General features: G+C 39.6%; 1 protein-coding gene across 4 annotated transcripts in view; it reads left to right on the top strand.

Moving 5' to 3' along the window:
- cacna2d4 (calcium voltage-gated channel auxiliary subunit alpha2delta 4) overlaps nt 1–15,691 on the top strand; it is a 228,961-nt gene that overhangs the window by 37,896 nt on the left and 175,374 nt on the right. For 3 of the 4 annotated variants that reach the window (XR_010006902.1, XR_010006904.1, XM_008110464.3), the window contains exons 10-15: nt 650–739; nt 3,961–4,074; nt 8,163–8,241; nt 8,828–8,961; nt 13,140–13,217; nt 14,825–14,905. Coding sequence is in view for 1 of the 4 variants with exons in the window: in XM_008110464.3 (XP_008108671.1) it covers nt 650–739; nt 3,961–4,074; nt 8,163–8,241; nt 8,828–8,961; nt 13,140–13,217; nt 14,825–14,905 (576 nt within the window). In the remaining 3 variants the exon portion in view is untranslated. The remainder of the gene's footprint in view (nt 1–649; nt 740–3,960; nt 4,075–8,162; nt 8,242–8,827; nt 8,962–13,139; nt 13,218–14,824; nt 14,906–15,691) is intronic. The other variant, XR_010006905.1, reaches the window with a different exon arrangement.

Below are 15,691 nucleotides of genomic sequence, written 5' to 3'. Positions count from 1 at the left end.
CCGTCGAGGAGAAGTTGAGCAAGGACCCAAGAACAGGTCTCGTAGATCGTCGGAGATGTCCGCTGGCGGCCGCCCGGATTCGGCGCGGCCTCAGTTTCTCCAACAAGAGCTGGAAGCAGTCACCAGAAGCCTTCGGAGGCTCTCAGCTCTTGGAGGCTCCCTTGGGCCGAGCGGATAAAATGGCGCCCAGGCTTCTTCTCCACTTCTCCCTCCCGGTCCTCTGAAGCTCCCGTCGGCAGCACCTACGGCCCTCACGTACCATCCAGGACCCCAAGAGTAAGTCAGCAATCTCACCCCTCAGGCGATGGGAGCGACGGGGGGTCCACAATAGTATATATAATAGTTTTAAATTCCTCGCCAGTGGAGCTGATCATGGGGGCTGTTACATGGACAATTGGACACACATAAACAACACACTTACATCGGCTTTAGGCCAGTTTAACACACACATATTTCACCTAAAGCTTATAAAAGGTATTTTGTTGTACAACAAGTAAAAAAAATCCCAGGAAGAACAACATATTCTTGCAATCTTAATGTGTTAATACGCAAGGAGATTTGAATATTTCCCCCCTCCTAGTATTTTTCTGTCCCTGCATTACTCTCTGTTTTATACTTCTACTCACTGCCTTGTGTCTTGTTTATTTAGCATTTTAAGCAGCTAGTGGACGAGTTACATGCAAAAGGAGTTGGGACAGTGAACAAGGCCCTGACAGAAGCCTTCAGAATTTTGAGAGAGGTAAAGAAATTTTCAAAATGTATGCTTTGGGTTTTTCTTTTTCTTTTTAAGGACATGCCACCTTCCTTCTAAGCCCTGCAGCACTGCAGCGATTATGGCAATGCTTGGCCTTCAAAGGAAGGGCGACAGTGACAGAAACCTTTTGTGACAGCACCAAAAGCTGATGATGAGCATATTGGCTGAAAGTACAAGGGAAAGTATGATGGTGACATGGTTGGACACTGTTATTTTAGGAACATTGATGTGTATATATATATATATATATATATACACACACACACACATAAATCAGTGGTTCCCAACCTTTGGGCCTCCAGGTGTTTTGGACTTCAGCGCCCATAGTTCCTAACAGCTAGTAAGCTGGCTGGGATTTCTGGGAGTTGAAGTCCAAAACACCTGGAGGCCCAAAGGTTGGGAACCACTGATATAAATTTATTAAGGATATGCCCCAGGTGGCACAGTGTGTTAAAGCGCTGAGCTGCTGAACTTGCAGACCGAAAGGTCGCAGGTTTGAATCCAGGCAGCAGAGTGATCACCTGCTGGTAGCTCCAGCTTCTGTCAACCTAGCAGTTCGAAAACATGCAAATGTGAGTAGATCAATAGGTACCGCTCCGGCGGGAAGGTAACGACGCTCCATGCAGCCATGCCGGCCATACGACCTTGGAGGTGTCTGCAGACAATGCTAGCTCTTCGACTTAGAAATGGAGATGAGCACCAACCCCCAGAGTGGGACACGACTGGACTTAACGTCAGGGGAAACCTTTACCTTTACCTGTGCCTCAAGGTAGCTTTGAAGTGGTGATGTCTCTGAGTTGTAAAATCTTTGATAAAGACATATGGTTTATAGATTTGAGGTCAAGCAGTAAATCCTTTAGCAAACAGTAAACGATGTGAAAACAGGTGACCCCAATAGTTCATGGCCTTGGCACTTTCCAAATTTTTTTCTCAGTGCTGATAATCTTACGTTGGGCACTGAATTTAATTGGAACACTGTCCTTCCTATTTCAGCATCCTGCCAATTCTTCAGTGGTTTGTGAGCATATAAAGATTGATTGGGTCTGTTTTCCAAATGACAGGAGAGGTGAAAAGGGCTAGAATGGAGGCATTAGATGGTGTGAGGAGTCTTTCATTGCTAAGGCTAACAGTGACATAATTAAAGCGCATATATTCCCTGAGCCAAGTTCACTCACACAATCAAAACCTGGATCCTCAGCCTTGTATTTGGTGAATGGAGTGAGCTAGCTTGGAATTGCTCTGTTTTGCAACAGTATAATACGACTCATTTGCACTTTTAGATAATGTACAGCTACACCAATTGTGCTTTCTGTAAAAATGACATAATCAAAAATGTTCATTAAATACATAAGCATAATAATTCTGATCCCTCAATATGAAGAGATTTGCAAATCCATTTAAGGACCATAATGTTCCAACATGTCATGGGGAGAGATGAGTGTTTATTTCTCTTATAATGCAAATTATTTGATGGCAGATATTTCTTCCCCTCCGTCTAGTCCTTAGTAAAACCCAGCAGAATTATTACTCCTGTTCCTGACTTCTTGGAATATTGGTCAGAGATCAAGAATATCTATCCTGGTTTCCTATGGAGAATAAGAACTTAAAATATTCTGTAGACTTAACAAAGAAATGGTATTTCTCACTCAAATCATTTAATGCACTGCTTCTTAAACTGTATGTCCTGACCCAAAATGGGGTCCCCTTGGCTTGATGTTGGGGTAAAAAAAAATTGGCAACAGTAAAAGTTTTCAATCTTGTCCCCAGGGGACAGACAATTGGCTTTGGATAACTGTGCTTTCTCTATAAGAAAATCCCCTTATGACCTCTCCCAGGCTGTCTATTATCTGGGCCTAGCTGATGTGGGACCCACTGCCAACTCCAAATGCGTCTGGGTATTGAGTGGACCTACCAACCAAGGCTTGCAGATGTTTCAACTGGGGTTCCATAGATCTGTGGTGCTGTTCCCTCTCCAAAACTTTAGGGCTCTCTGGAAACTTTAGGGCTGTTTCCCTCAGGAGCTGTGAGGCTGAGAGGCTCTTAGCCAGAACCTTTGGGACCTTTCCCCTGGAATTTCTGTTTCTGATTCCTCTGATGTTCTATATCCCCAGATGTTCTTGAAATATGAAGCTTTTGTACGGAACGAGCTGGTCTACATCCTATAGCTTAGCTTCCTTAAGTGAGACAGACTTAAAAATGGCTCCTTCCCTCCCAGAGCCCTGAACAAGGGGCGGAACCAAACTTAATGATGATTGACAGGTGGCCTGTCCTATGATTGCAAACATTTGCAGCAAGAAAATAAAGTCAGAGCTTTTGGTACAGCTGTACCAGCACAAAAAGGTTTCTAAATGCCACTCATTTACAGAAATTATTTAGCAACAACATACAGTATTTACAGTGGACTCTGCCGAAAATGCTTGATCTGTACTCTACAAAGAGGAATATCATTCTGTTTAGCAAGCCTTGCAAATGCCAATTTAGTATCAGTAAATATTTGATTTGTATATCTGTTATATATACCTGTATACACAGAGTCATATATAAATTTCTTGGGCAGAAAGTGGTCACAAGTGGAAATAGTTAAAGAAGGCCTGATCTAATAGACATTAGCAATATTTATTCTAAGTTTTGCAGGCACAAAATACTGCATTTTGATTGAAGTGCCTGCATTAGAAGAACAATTTTGAAAAAAAAAGGCACGTATGCCTTGCCAAGCAAATACGATTCCCTGGAACAGGCTTAGGTTGAGCCTGGGCTGAGTCCCAGGACAGATTTTCCATCCCATAGCTCATTTGAAATAATCATTAAACATGCGCCTCTAGAAATGTGCAAAATTCCTCCCTACTCCCCACAGTAAGTAATCACAGTAAGCCCCAACATATCTTGGATTAGAGAGAATTTTCAATACAAATGCCTTAAGTTTCTCAGAAGGCCTTTTAGAAATCAAGCATCCGTCTGTATCCTTGGGTAATAATACATTCTGAATCATGAGGTTTTTAGCAAGCCACTGTTTCACAGCAGCATTCCCATTGAGATAGATGGGAGTTCTTAATTTAGGGTTTTAAAACAACACTATAATCTAGCAAACACTCTTAATAACCTTTCCAAGTACCTTTCCAAGTGAACTAATTTAATCCTCGTCTGTAGCAGTCAGATAATGCCAAGCTGTGTAAGTATTTCTCACTGTAGTTCCTTTCTGTTTGTAGTTCAGAAATGCTGGTCAAGGAGGGCTTTGTAACCAGGCTATCATGCTGATCACAGATGGAGCCATGGAAGACTATGAATATGTCTTTGAAAAATTTAACTGGCCTGATCGAAAGGTTAGTTTGTGGAGTGTCAAATGGAAGAAGGGTGACTTTGATTATCTGAATCAAAGTCACCCTGCAAAACGAGGAAAAAAGTGTGGAGTAGCCTAGAGACACTTACGTTCCCAATTAAATATTGCTTTAGATTCAATGTGAGATGAGTCTTGCTAATGCATTTCAGCAAGCATTCCATTTATATGTTATAGGAAAAAGGTTTTAACACTTAAACCTTCTCAATGGAAAATAGGAATGCTTGATTAATTGATTTATAAAATGACTCTGTGTTATAATCACTGATTTTAAGCTATATGATATTTTAATGTTATAAGCCACCCTGCATCCTGCAATGGGAGAAAAGCAGGATAGGAAGGAAGAAAGGGAACAATTGTCTTATTGTAACAACTTCACTCGCTGTAAAACTGTTTCTAGATGCAATTCAAAGTGGTTTGACCTATAAGGCCCTCTATGACTCAATCTCAGGCTAATTTAATGGGAGGTATCTTCCTACCTGTATATGATGGCATGAGCTTTATTTGCAACTTCAAGTATATACAGTAGAGTCTCGCTTATCCAACCTTTGTTTATCCAACTTTCTGGATTATCCAACGCAGTCTGCTTCCTGCCAGATCCACAGCTGTTTCTCTAGGCAGTAAGGACTGAACTTTTTATGGATTTAACTTCTGACAGTGTTCTTATTGTAAGTTCATTTTATGCGATTCTATCTTTATTTGTAGTCAATTTTTCAGTAGTCAATGTTTTTGTAGTCAATGTTTTCAATACATTGCAATATTTTGGTGCTAAATTCATAAATACAGTAATTACTACATAACATTACCATGTATTGAACTCCCTTTTCTGTCAATTTGCTGTAAAACATGATGTTTTGGTGCTTAATTTGTAAAATCATAATGTAATTTGATGTTTAATAGGCTTTTCCTTAATCCCTCCTAATTATCCAACATTTTCGCTTATCCAACGTTCTGCCAGTCCGTTTATGATTGATAAATGAGACTCTACTGTATATACATATGATCTTCATAATACACATTTGAATCTTTAGCCAGTATGGAGAAGCAGGATTTGGAGTGTCCATATGGGAAAACAGTGGTAGATGGAAATCAGAATAATAGAATATAGTTTCTTATAAACATAGAAAGAGTATATAAATGGACAGGCATGCATATGCATGAGACTGGCATCTATTTGGTTAGGTCTGTGTAGGAATTTGGCAATGGACAGATGAACTGAGAATATTTTAGAAAGCAATAGAAGAGGCTCCAGAAATAGGAGAATACAAGGTGTACAAGATAGACATGTATAAGATAGACAGGTACTAGACATGTGAGAGGTCTAATTAGGTAGAGGTAGTGCAGAAAGTAAATCCATAGAGTTGTGGGTAAATCTTATTAGCATGTGTGGGAAGAAGGAAGACAAGATTAAAGGGAAAGGGGATTGAAATGCAAATATAAGCCATTTGAAAGGGAAAGAATAGAAGTGAACCTATTTCTAGCTTTGTTATGATCCAAGAATTTGCTTTGTGGGCCAAAATTCTCCAATATTGTGGATCACTGAGGTCACATGATGGAATATTTAGAGTACTAATTGCTGTCTTGAGCCTAGTCCAGATAATTAATCTTATCAAATGCTTATTATGTATTAATACTTTCTGGCATAGTGTTTTTCCATTTGAGAGCATGAAATGGCCAATTAAAAGGGGTGATGGCTTGAATATGATAAGATCAAGGCAGAGAACGAGTCATTTACATTAATCTAGAGATCCCAAAGCAACTTCTTAGGCGATCCCTCGTAGTTCAAGGATGATGGTCCTCCATTTTTTGGAAGACGCCTGAGCGTGATTTTTTTAAATGTGTGGAGGTTGGTGCACGGCCGGTCAACACACAGTCTTCACAGAGTGAGGTCCCAGCAGTGGTGTGATTATGTAACAGAACAACAGAATGAGAACACTACCATTTCTATATCTTAAAAGAGGACATCCTGTATACATCAACTTTATTTCTAAAGTGTTTAATTTAGAAACTACACCAAAACTCAATGGAAATTTCTGGAGGTGGTATGCTAGGAGGTACTTAAAATGATTGGAGCTCCTCTTGGTCAGAAGACATTTTTAATTCCCACTTTCATCACATGGATTGTGTAGTAAGTGCTCACATCTGGGACACATTTCTATTTTGGCGAGTATTGGTGACCTTCTTGTGCAGTATTGACCAAACATGTATGAAGTCAGTTCAAACATGCTAAATGAAGCTCCGGGTAAATGGAATGTATTTTCCTATAGCAACAGTGATGAGTTGCCGCTCTCATTTAGTAGATGAGACCTGCTCATGATGATTGATTTTTCTCTGGCCTTGCTTTGGTGAAGAGGTACCTAATCCGTGTACAACCTGTAGAAAAACTGCACCACTGTTTTGTGAGACATTGCATACTTAGTCTACCCAGAAGTGGTGTGCATATGACTGGGGAGATGATTTTTTTTTGAACAAGGAAGAAAGGGACTTCTGTAAGCAAAGCAGTTTGGTTTATTGTGTTGTCGAAGGCTTTCATGGCTGGAATCACTGGGTTCCTGCGAGTTTTCCGGGCTGTATGGCCATGTTCCGGAAGCATCCTCTCCTGACGTTTCGGCCACATCTATGACAGGCATCCTCAGAACCACTGAGAAAGTGTCACGACCCAGGCTGCAGAGCACCAATAACCATACACAGAGGCCAGAATCTAACTAATATCTTTATTGAAGGAATATATAAAGTTAATAAAAGCAAGTGTATGAAATAGTCCAGAAATAGACCTTTCAGGAAAGGTCAAAATTAGTCCAAAGAAACAATGTCCAATATGAAATATTAAGGTCCAAAGTTGTAATCCAATAACCGAAACACTCACTTTGCCAGGCAAAGTGAGGGGAGATGACAAGGTCTTTTAGTCCATGAAACTTGAGCGAGGCTAGGAAGTAACTTGATTCTTGGAAAAAACGAGGCTTGATTCAAGGCAACAAGGAAACAAGGAACAAGAGCAAGATCCGTGGTAATTTCTTGGTAAAATCCGGAAAACAAGACGAGGCTGAGTCTTAGAAAGCAAGGCAGGATTCGTGGAGTAAACAAAGCTGGGAACGAAGGCTTGGCGACAGGAACGGAGGCTTGGAAGCGGAGTAGCTGTCCACACACGCTACTCCGGTTGCTGACGAATTGACTCCGCAAGATCCCTTTGTGGGTAAAACACCTAAATAGGGTCCCGTTTTCCCGCCCAAGAGCAGTTCTCTGGAGAACCAGAAACGAAAGCTATTTTCTGAGTCCAGATGCATGACTCCCTAAACTTTCCCATGGGAAGCAGGCTTAATCAGCTGAATGCTTAGCAGCTATCCTAGCACTCCTGCGAGACGCCTGATCGACTCCTCTCTGTTGTTTACAAAAATCATGGCGAGAAAACGTAGGAGATTTAGGCTCAGGGCTTGTTTGACAGACTTCTGGAAGACAAATCTCTTGCAGGTGCAAGGTTTCCAAATTTGGCTGGGAAAGTTCCAATTCTGACTGAAACGGCGAAAAACCCAAGTTCTCCTCCTCATCTGGCACAACAGTGCCAGAAACGGGACTACATGGCCCATGACTCATCACAGAAAGCCTGCCATAGATGTGGGCAAAATGTCAGGAGAGGATGCTTCCGGAACATGGCCATACAGCCCGGAAAACTCGCAGGAACCCAGTTTTGTTTGTTTTTTACCTGATTGGTTGATGAGAAGGAGACAAAAAAACTCTCAGGGAATGAGATTATCCCGTAACATCTTTAAAAAAATTGTTTGCTGTGCCATACGACAATGAACGTGAAATTACTAGGTCAAAACAAGCATTCCTAGGTAAATATGACATAGGGTTTAATCCATCCAAGGAATAGCATTGTTTTGCTTCAAGGTGAAATATTTATTTATTACATTTATATCATAACAACTGGCATACATGTGTTTGTTTTATTTTTCATAACAATTCTTGGAGACTGATTGAGGTTAATCAAAGAAAGGACTGTGGTGGAATAGCCACAATATGCCTATGTTTAGTGTTTTTAATGTTTGATGCCAATATCACACTCTTGTAACACAGGTTCGAGTTTTTACATATCTTATTGGAAGGGAAGTCAGCTTTGCACAGAATGTCAAATGGATAGCTTGTAATAACAAAGGTAAGGTGCATTTCTTTACTTTCATATTTTCTTTTCATAATTTTCTTTTCATGACTTTTCATAAGTCATTCGTTATAAACAAACAATAGTCATCAGTTTTTGGACTGACCTTTGAGTACAGGCATAATTTGAGCCTGAAAACGCTTTGAAGAAGGGGCAAGAAAGGGAATAGATTCTCAGCCAAATCTTCACTCTAACTGTTGAAACTGCATAAAAATGGGAATTGTCATCACAAATGGGCTGAGAAACTGAGATTCTACTTTGATGGATACCCAAGTTAGCTGAAATAATACTTGCCAGAATATATTGAAACATCTAAGGGGTTGTGCTATCTTTATTTACAACATTTTTACCCTGCCTTTCTCACCCAAGGGGACTCAAGGCGGCTTGAACATATAATGTTGCCATATTTCCAGATATGCAATTAAGAGAAGTTAACTTATATTGTGTGTATGTGCATGTGAGTGAACTACCCGCGTCCCAATTTTGGGCCCTTTAGAATCTCAATTTTGAGGGGAAAACATGATGGTAATGATGATGATGGTGATGATGATAAAAACAATAATATAATATTTCTTTGTCAAAGGCTATTACACACAGATATCGACTTTGGCTGATGTCCAGGAGAATGTAATGGAGTACTTGCATGTACTTAGTCGACCAATGGTTATCAACCATGATCATGACATCATATGGACTGAAGCATACATGGACAGTGCAGTAAGTATTTTTTGAAATAACCTTCCAGCCAGCAGATATTAAGGCATATGAAAGAGTCACCACGAAATGTTTTCTGAAGTAGGGAAATAATAACAGCTGGTTTGTGCCAATACTGCATTCCAAAAACGTATCTGCACATATTATAGACCCATAGAGATGGAAGTATTCCAAGGGTATCTAGTACAACCTCTGCTATGTGAAAGAATCCACAGCTAAAATATCCTTGACAGAAATATTTTTCACTCTTCAGTTCTGATTTAGATCCTTCAAATTCCACCGTGATATAGGAACTCTGCTCTAATCACCTGGCATAGCATGATTTAAGTAACATCTCTGTCTCCTGTGAACTATATAGAAACACTTACAGGGGATTACCTACAGGAAGAGAGATTAGTTTTATCTCAGGAAATGGGTCACTGACTCTCCAGACCATTGCAGCTGCAGGAAGGCTCTGTTATCTGTTATACAGGGAGAGCTGACATACGTACATCGAGGTGCCATGCATTGTCCTTAATGACCATGGCTTGGATCTAAAAGAAAAGGCTTGTCTCAGAAAAAAAAACTACACAAACAGTACTCACTTCTAACTTCAATGGCATCAGTTTCTTCCACTAAAGAGACAAGCTACTTCTAAAACTAAGCAGTGGCTTGTCTCTTTGGTAGTGGGACCACTATGACACAAATTAGTGCTTCTACTTAAATTTCACCTCGGATGAAATATGTGGAAGTAAGGCTTCATCTTAAACTAAATTCTGAATTAAGGTGAAAATATTTAAAAGTGAGAGAAAGTTCTCAGGTGGATTGTGGCCATCCCTGGCAAAAAGGAAAGACTCATTTGATCTTATTGGATAATTTTTCTTCCAGCGGGATGAGAGTTGTTGAGAAGCAATGGCAGTGTGGGTTTTACCCTTCAGTTCTGCTACATTTGGACGTTTTGTGAGTCAAAGAAATAACCAACGATGGGATCAGGGATGTAATTCTTCTGGAAGATAGGATATGGATTTTTAGCTACTGCCTTTTGTCCAAGCCTCTATCTTATGCTCTAGAAATTCCTAGGGCATAAGCCACGGGGCTTCCACCTTGGCTCATTTCAGTGTTTTACCATTAGTCCTTTTATAAGGGTCATATATCTTGCACTCAGTGTGTCTGCCCCTGTCCTTCATGCATAATTGAAACCATTGACCAGGTACTTCTCTCTTGTCTGGACATCCAGTCTTTATATAATATCCCAATTTTAGCAGATTTTCTAGGGAGAAATTGATAATTTTTATTCTAACCTCTTCTTTTAATTTCCATAATTGAAATTTCATTTGTGTTTTAGCATCATCTACTAGGTATCAACTTACTAAATCATTTTAGTAATTTTATCAATATCAGTAGGCTCTAATATGCCCCTTACACTTATGTTTCTGTCACAGTATACACATACCTTGGAATTCTCCCAGACGTGTAATTTGTACCTGATAATTTTATTATTGTTTATTTTGTAACTATGGATTCGTGGGGCTGTCATAAATTGACTGACACACAGACACAGAGGCTGGTCTGTGGACTATGATTAAGTTATATATTCATGTGTTTGTTGCCCATGTTTTATTTAAAATGCAAATAGCTTCTGGGTTGTACTGATAATAACCAGAATCAAGGCAGGTGAGGAGGTAGGTTCATATCTCTGACAAAAGTCATTCCTCCAAAACCAGAGAGGGATTTCATCTCAATTGAAACATCAGCTTGCAATGAGTTATGGTTCTCAGGTTGCATCACAGCAGTAAAGAGTTAAATGACAGCTAGAACCATTTGCCTGGACCTGGTTGGAGCATTGTTTTGAATGTGTCCCTTGTCACAGTTGTCACATAAGCCCACAATGAGGGGAGGGCTCCTCCAAAAGGCCCTTCTCCTCAGACCTGATCTTGAAATGTTGCCATCTTTTGTGTACCTGAGATAATCAGCTATGCAACCTGCTATTCGTCTTGGCTCTGGGCTGTTTGGAATCTGTGTGCAATGGTTTTGCTCATTAGTAATCAGTCTCTTCCTCTTATGTTTCTTGCTTGCATTTGTCTTGTTGGCTTCTGCATGTTTCATTAGCTTGCCATTCATCCATTCATCCAGTTGTCCATTCATTAATGTGTCCATTCATTTGTCATCCTCATCTCTCACTAGCTGCCACAATCTGAGGAGGTAACAACTTGCTCTGTGTTCTGTGGACAGCAGCTGTTTATTTATTTTGTGTCAGTCTCTGTGTTCTGTACTAGTCTACTTAGATGTAGTCTAATCATACATCCAAGGTGGGAAAACAAGAGGCAGTACAGCACTGACGGAGCTGTACAGCATTGGAAGGAAGCATTTAGTTCTGGATGTATATGAAAAGTTGTACTGTGATGTGGTAGTATCTGGTTCAAATGTTTGCTCAGCTTAAAATCATTGGATTGTCCTAGGCTGCATTTGTAAGCCCAGTTACCTTGGATTAAGCCCTGTTAAAAATATTTTTAGTATGTATATGACAGTGTTACTATTTACTATCTCTTTGAACTTCTGTATCTAATAACAGTGCTCTACTTGAATGTATTTGCAAGGATTAAAGAGATAATGTGCTTTGAAGGCTTACAAAAGTGTCTCTGTAGACACTACAATATTAATAGAATTAAGTAAGGAAGTGTATGAGAGGGGACTCTTAACGTTACAGAGTAATTATTTTTCTCTGAGTGCACACATGTGTGTTTGTGCAGGTAATAGGCATATGCCCTATGTACTGAAGCATAATAACAATATATTTTTAGACTATGCTCATTCATGCTGCATTATTTCAGCAATATGTACTCAACCAATATAAGTTGCACTCTTAGATTATATCAGTTGCTGATTACACTAAGTGACTTTCTACAACTGCCACGTTATGAAATAGGTGATGTTTGCTCTTGACTTTGCTGAAGGGAATCGTGACATCCATAGCTGTAGGATGGTGACTCTGTTCTGGATTTTGTCCAAACTTTAAAGGACTTATTCTACTTTGTGGCTGGTATTCATATTTTGCCTGGCTCCTTTAAAGTACAGAATAAGTCCCAGAATGGATTCACCATCCACTGCCATTAATGAATATGTTTCCCTAATCAAGTAAGTTGCATCTCCTCTGAGAGTCTATTTGCTGTGATATTTGTGTTCATTTTTTTCACACAGACCTTCCATTACATGTTTCAGTCTTCTGATTATCCGGATGCAATTTCCCCATGTAGTCCAATATTATCCTTTCATCACCAGATCTTGTTGAGTTTAACTCACAGCTGTTCTCACAATTGGTTATGCCAACCAGGGTTGCTGGGACTTGCAATCCATCAACATGGAGGGCTACATAATTTACATCCTTGATTAAATCCAATTGATTGCCCAGCAAGTAATTCGATCAATTGAATCAATACAATTTACATATCATCCTCATCATATTTATATACACCTTGTCTTTTCACAAAAGGAGGACTCGACACGTGTTTACTTAACAAGTCTCACTAATTCAATGGATCTCATATTGGGACCAACAATTGGATTTAGTCCACTATTTTTGTCTAACTATATATCAGGTTTTCTAATGTTGTGGCTTCCACTTTTTCTTGTAGAAGTTTTGCATTGCTTGAATGTTGTCATTTGTAGTCTATCATGTATTTTTGTATTGCCATTTATACTCTGCCTTCTCTTTTACTTGTATGCCTTTGTGTTTGTAAGTATGTTGGGGACATATTATTAATGCTACATACTTGAGTGATGCATCTGACTATGCTATGTTAACCTGAACATGCATATATGTATGGTTATTTGTAAACATTTTATATATATATATATATATATATATATATATATATATATATATATATATATATATATACACACATACATACACACACACACACACACACACACACACACATACATACACACACACACACACACACACACATATATATATTCCTCTGTCTTGAATATTTCTCACTGACTTTAACAAATACATTTTCCCTTTAACAAAGACCCTCCTCAGACCTACCATACCCCTAGCATCTTTTTATTTTGAAGAATACTTTTCAATTATGCTTTTCAGTGGTTGGCATCCTTCATGTTATTACAACTGCTCTACTAACTAATGTACTGCTCCTTTTTATTTTCTCTTCCCGCCCTCCCCCCAAACCGGATAGCTCTTTGCATCTCAAGCTCAAAGCCTCTTGCTCATGACAACGGTGGCTATGCCAGTCTTTAGCAAGAAGAATGAAACGGTAAGCATGATGCTTTTAGACAACTTTAAATGCCATTTAGAATAAGAGAAGATATAAAGATAGCACTATGGTTACTAAACTGGATACATATACAGGCTAGGTAAATGTTAATGATCTTCTTAGGCAAAACTTTATTTCTTAAATACATCTTGACATGTTTTGCTTCTGCTTCACATTGCTGCTGATTATGAATCCCATCCTTAATATAATTTTATTAAGTGTATAAGTGGCATAAAGAATGTAAAATAAAACAGAAAGAATACACATAATACAGATATGTCATTCCACCGAACCCCCCACCCCACCCTCTCCCCCCATCCATCGACAGCATTTTAAAGAACTGACCCTTGGGATGCCCTGTGTTTCCCCCCAGAAAATGATGAATCACAACTCAATGACATGGGATGCACCTAGCTTTCATTGACATAGAGGACTCCATGAGCACCTTTGAGTTGGATAAGCTTTGTGGACTCAGTCCACTTCATCAGATGCATCCTTCCTCTGATGAAGTAGACTGAATGTGCCAAAACCTATGCAAGATATTTTTCTTCCCAGTTAATCTCAAATGTGTTAATGATTTTTGATGTATTTTTATGCAACAACATTTTACTTCTGCTATCTCTTTGACTAGGAGCCCCCAGTGGCTCAGCAGGGTAAACTGCTGAGCTGCTGAACTTGCTGACGGAAATGTTGGCGGTTTAAATCTGGGGGGCTGGGTGAGCTCCCCCTGTTAGCCCCAGCTTCTGCCAACCTAGCAGTTCAAAAACATGCCAATGTGAGTAGATCAATAGGAACCGCTTCGGCAGGAAGGTAATGGTGCTCCATGCATTGATGCCAGCCACATGATCTTGAAGGCATCTATGGACAATGCCAGCTCTTCAGCTTAGAAATGCAGATGAACACTAACCTCCAGAGTCAGACTCAACTAGACTTAATGTCAGGGGAAAACCTTTACATTTACCTATCTCTTTGACTACCAGCCTTTTAAGATTTTCAACAGAGATTTACTATACAGTTTATTATCTTTAGAGGTATAAAATATTACTCATGAAATGTGGGAAGCAACTTTTGGTATAATGTCCTATTTAAATATTCACAATGCTTTCCAAACCAGCATTTGTAGGTAAGGACACCATTCTGGATATTTAAGAGAATACAGTAAATTGTCCTTTAAATATTCAGAATGTGTACTAATAAAGGCATCTCTATAAAATAGGTCTTGCTGGTGAGATGGACAGAAATTTAAAAATCAGAACTTTAAAAATCAAAATGGGCATATCTGCATGCAATTTGCACTAGCTATTGTTTTTATTTGGGCTTGGCGCCATGTAAGCCGCCCTGAGTTCCCTTTGGGGAGATAGAGGCGGGGTATAAAAATAAAGTTATTATATTATTATTATAGTAATAAGACCCACTGCAGGTATTGCTTATCTTCAACATTATAGCCTTGTGAGTTTACTGGTAAATCCAGTGTGTCCTCCTTTGTTTAATTATCCCTATCTGTAAACAATCACTTTGTTAGATGATGGTCAAAAGAATAATAGTGGCTTTAGGTTGTGGAGGATGGGGTCTATGTTACTGGTTTTCACTTTTCTATTATTTTTCAGAGATCTCACGGCATTCTCCTGGGTGTGGTGGGCTCAGATGTTCCTCTGAGAGAACTCCTGAAACTTGCTCCACGATACAAGGTAAGAACCAACATAATACCATCCAATTATAACTGTGATATTCAATAACCTACACAGAAACTACATTACCATGGCAAAGGTCTCTCCCAGAGCACTTCTTCTGCCCGTACACTACATTGCCACAAGATGTGGTCAATACTTCAGATCAATATTAGGCTTCCAGACAGGCCAAAACTTGAGCAAGTCTTGTGGCGAGTCTCAGCAAATTAACCAGGTTCGTTTACATTAGCTTCCTTTGACTGCAACAGACTTCTAGTCAGTGGATGTTCAGTTCCCATTATATACAACTAGCTGTGCCCGGCCACGCGTTGCTGTGGTGAAGTATGGTGGTATGGGAAATAAAGTATTGAGGAATAGGTGGTAGTTAAGGTAAAGGGTGAAGGTTTTCCCCTGACATTAAGTCCAGTCGTGTCTGACTCTGGGGGTTGGTGCTCATCTTGAGTCTACACTGCCATATAATCCAGTTGAAATCAGATAATCTGTATTTTATAGGCAGTGTGGAAGAGGCCTGATTGAAGTGGCCCTAGGCTGAGTGGGTTGTTCGGAGACCAAGTGGGTGGAGCTTAGCCTTCTAACTGACAGCAGACCAAGTGGGTGGAGCTTAGCCTTCTAACTGGCAGCAATTGGATAAAAACAATTATTCCTCCCCCTCTAATTAGGACTTTATATTTCTTTTCTTTTTGTTGTATGAACGTAGAGGCATGGATGAGGGGTTGTGCTGCCAAGTTTAGTGTTTCTGGGATGTGTAGTTTTGTTGTTTTGTCCTAGGCCGAAATTTCATTACCC

The sequence above is a fragment of the Anolis carolinensis genome, chromosome 5 (assembly GCF_035594765.1).
Source record: "Anolis carolinensis isolate JA03-04 chromosome 5, rAnoCar3.1.pri, whole genome shotgun sequence".
Lineage (NCBI taxonomy): Eukaryota > Metazoa > Chordata > Lepidosauria > Squamata > Dactyloidae > Anolis > Anolis carolinensis.
This window is presented reverse-complemented; position numbering and strand designations above follow the sequence as displayed.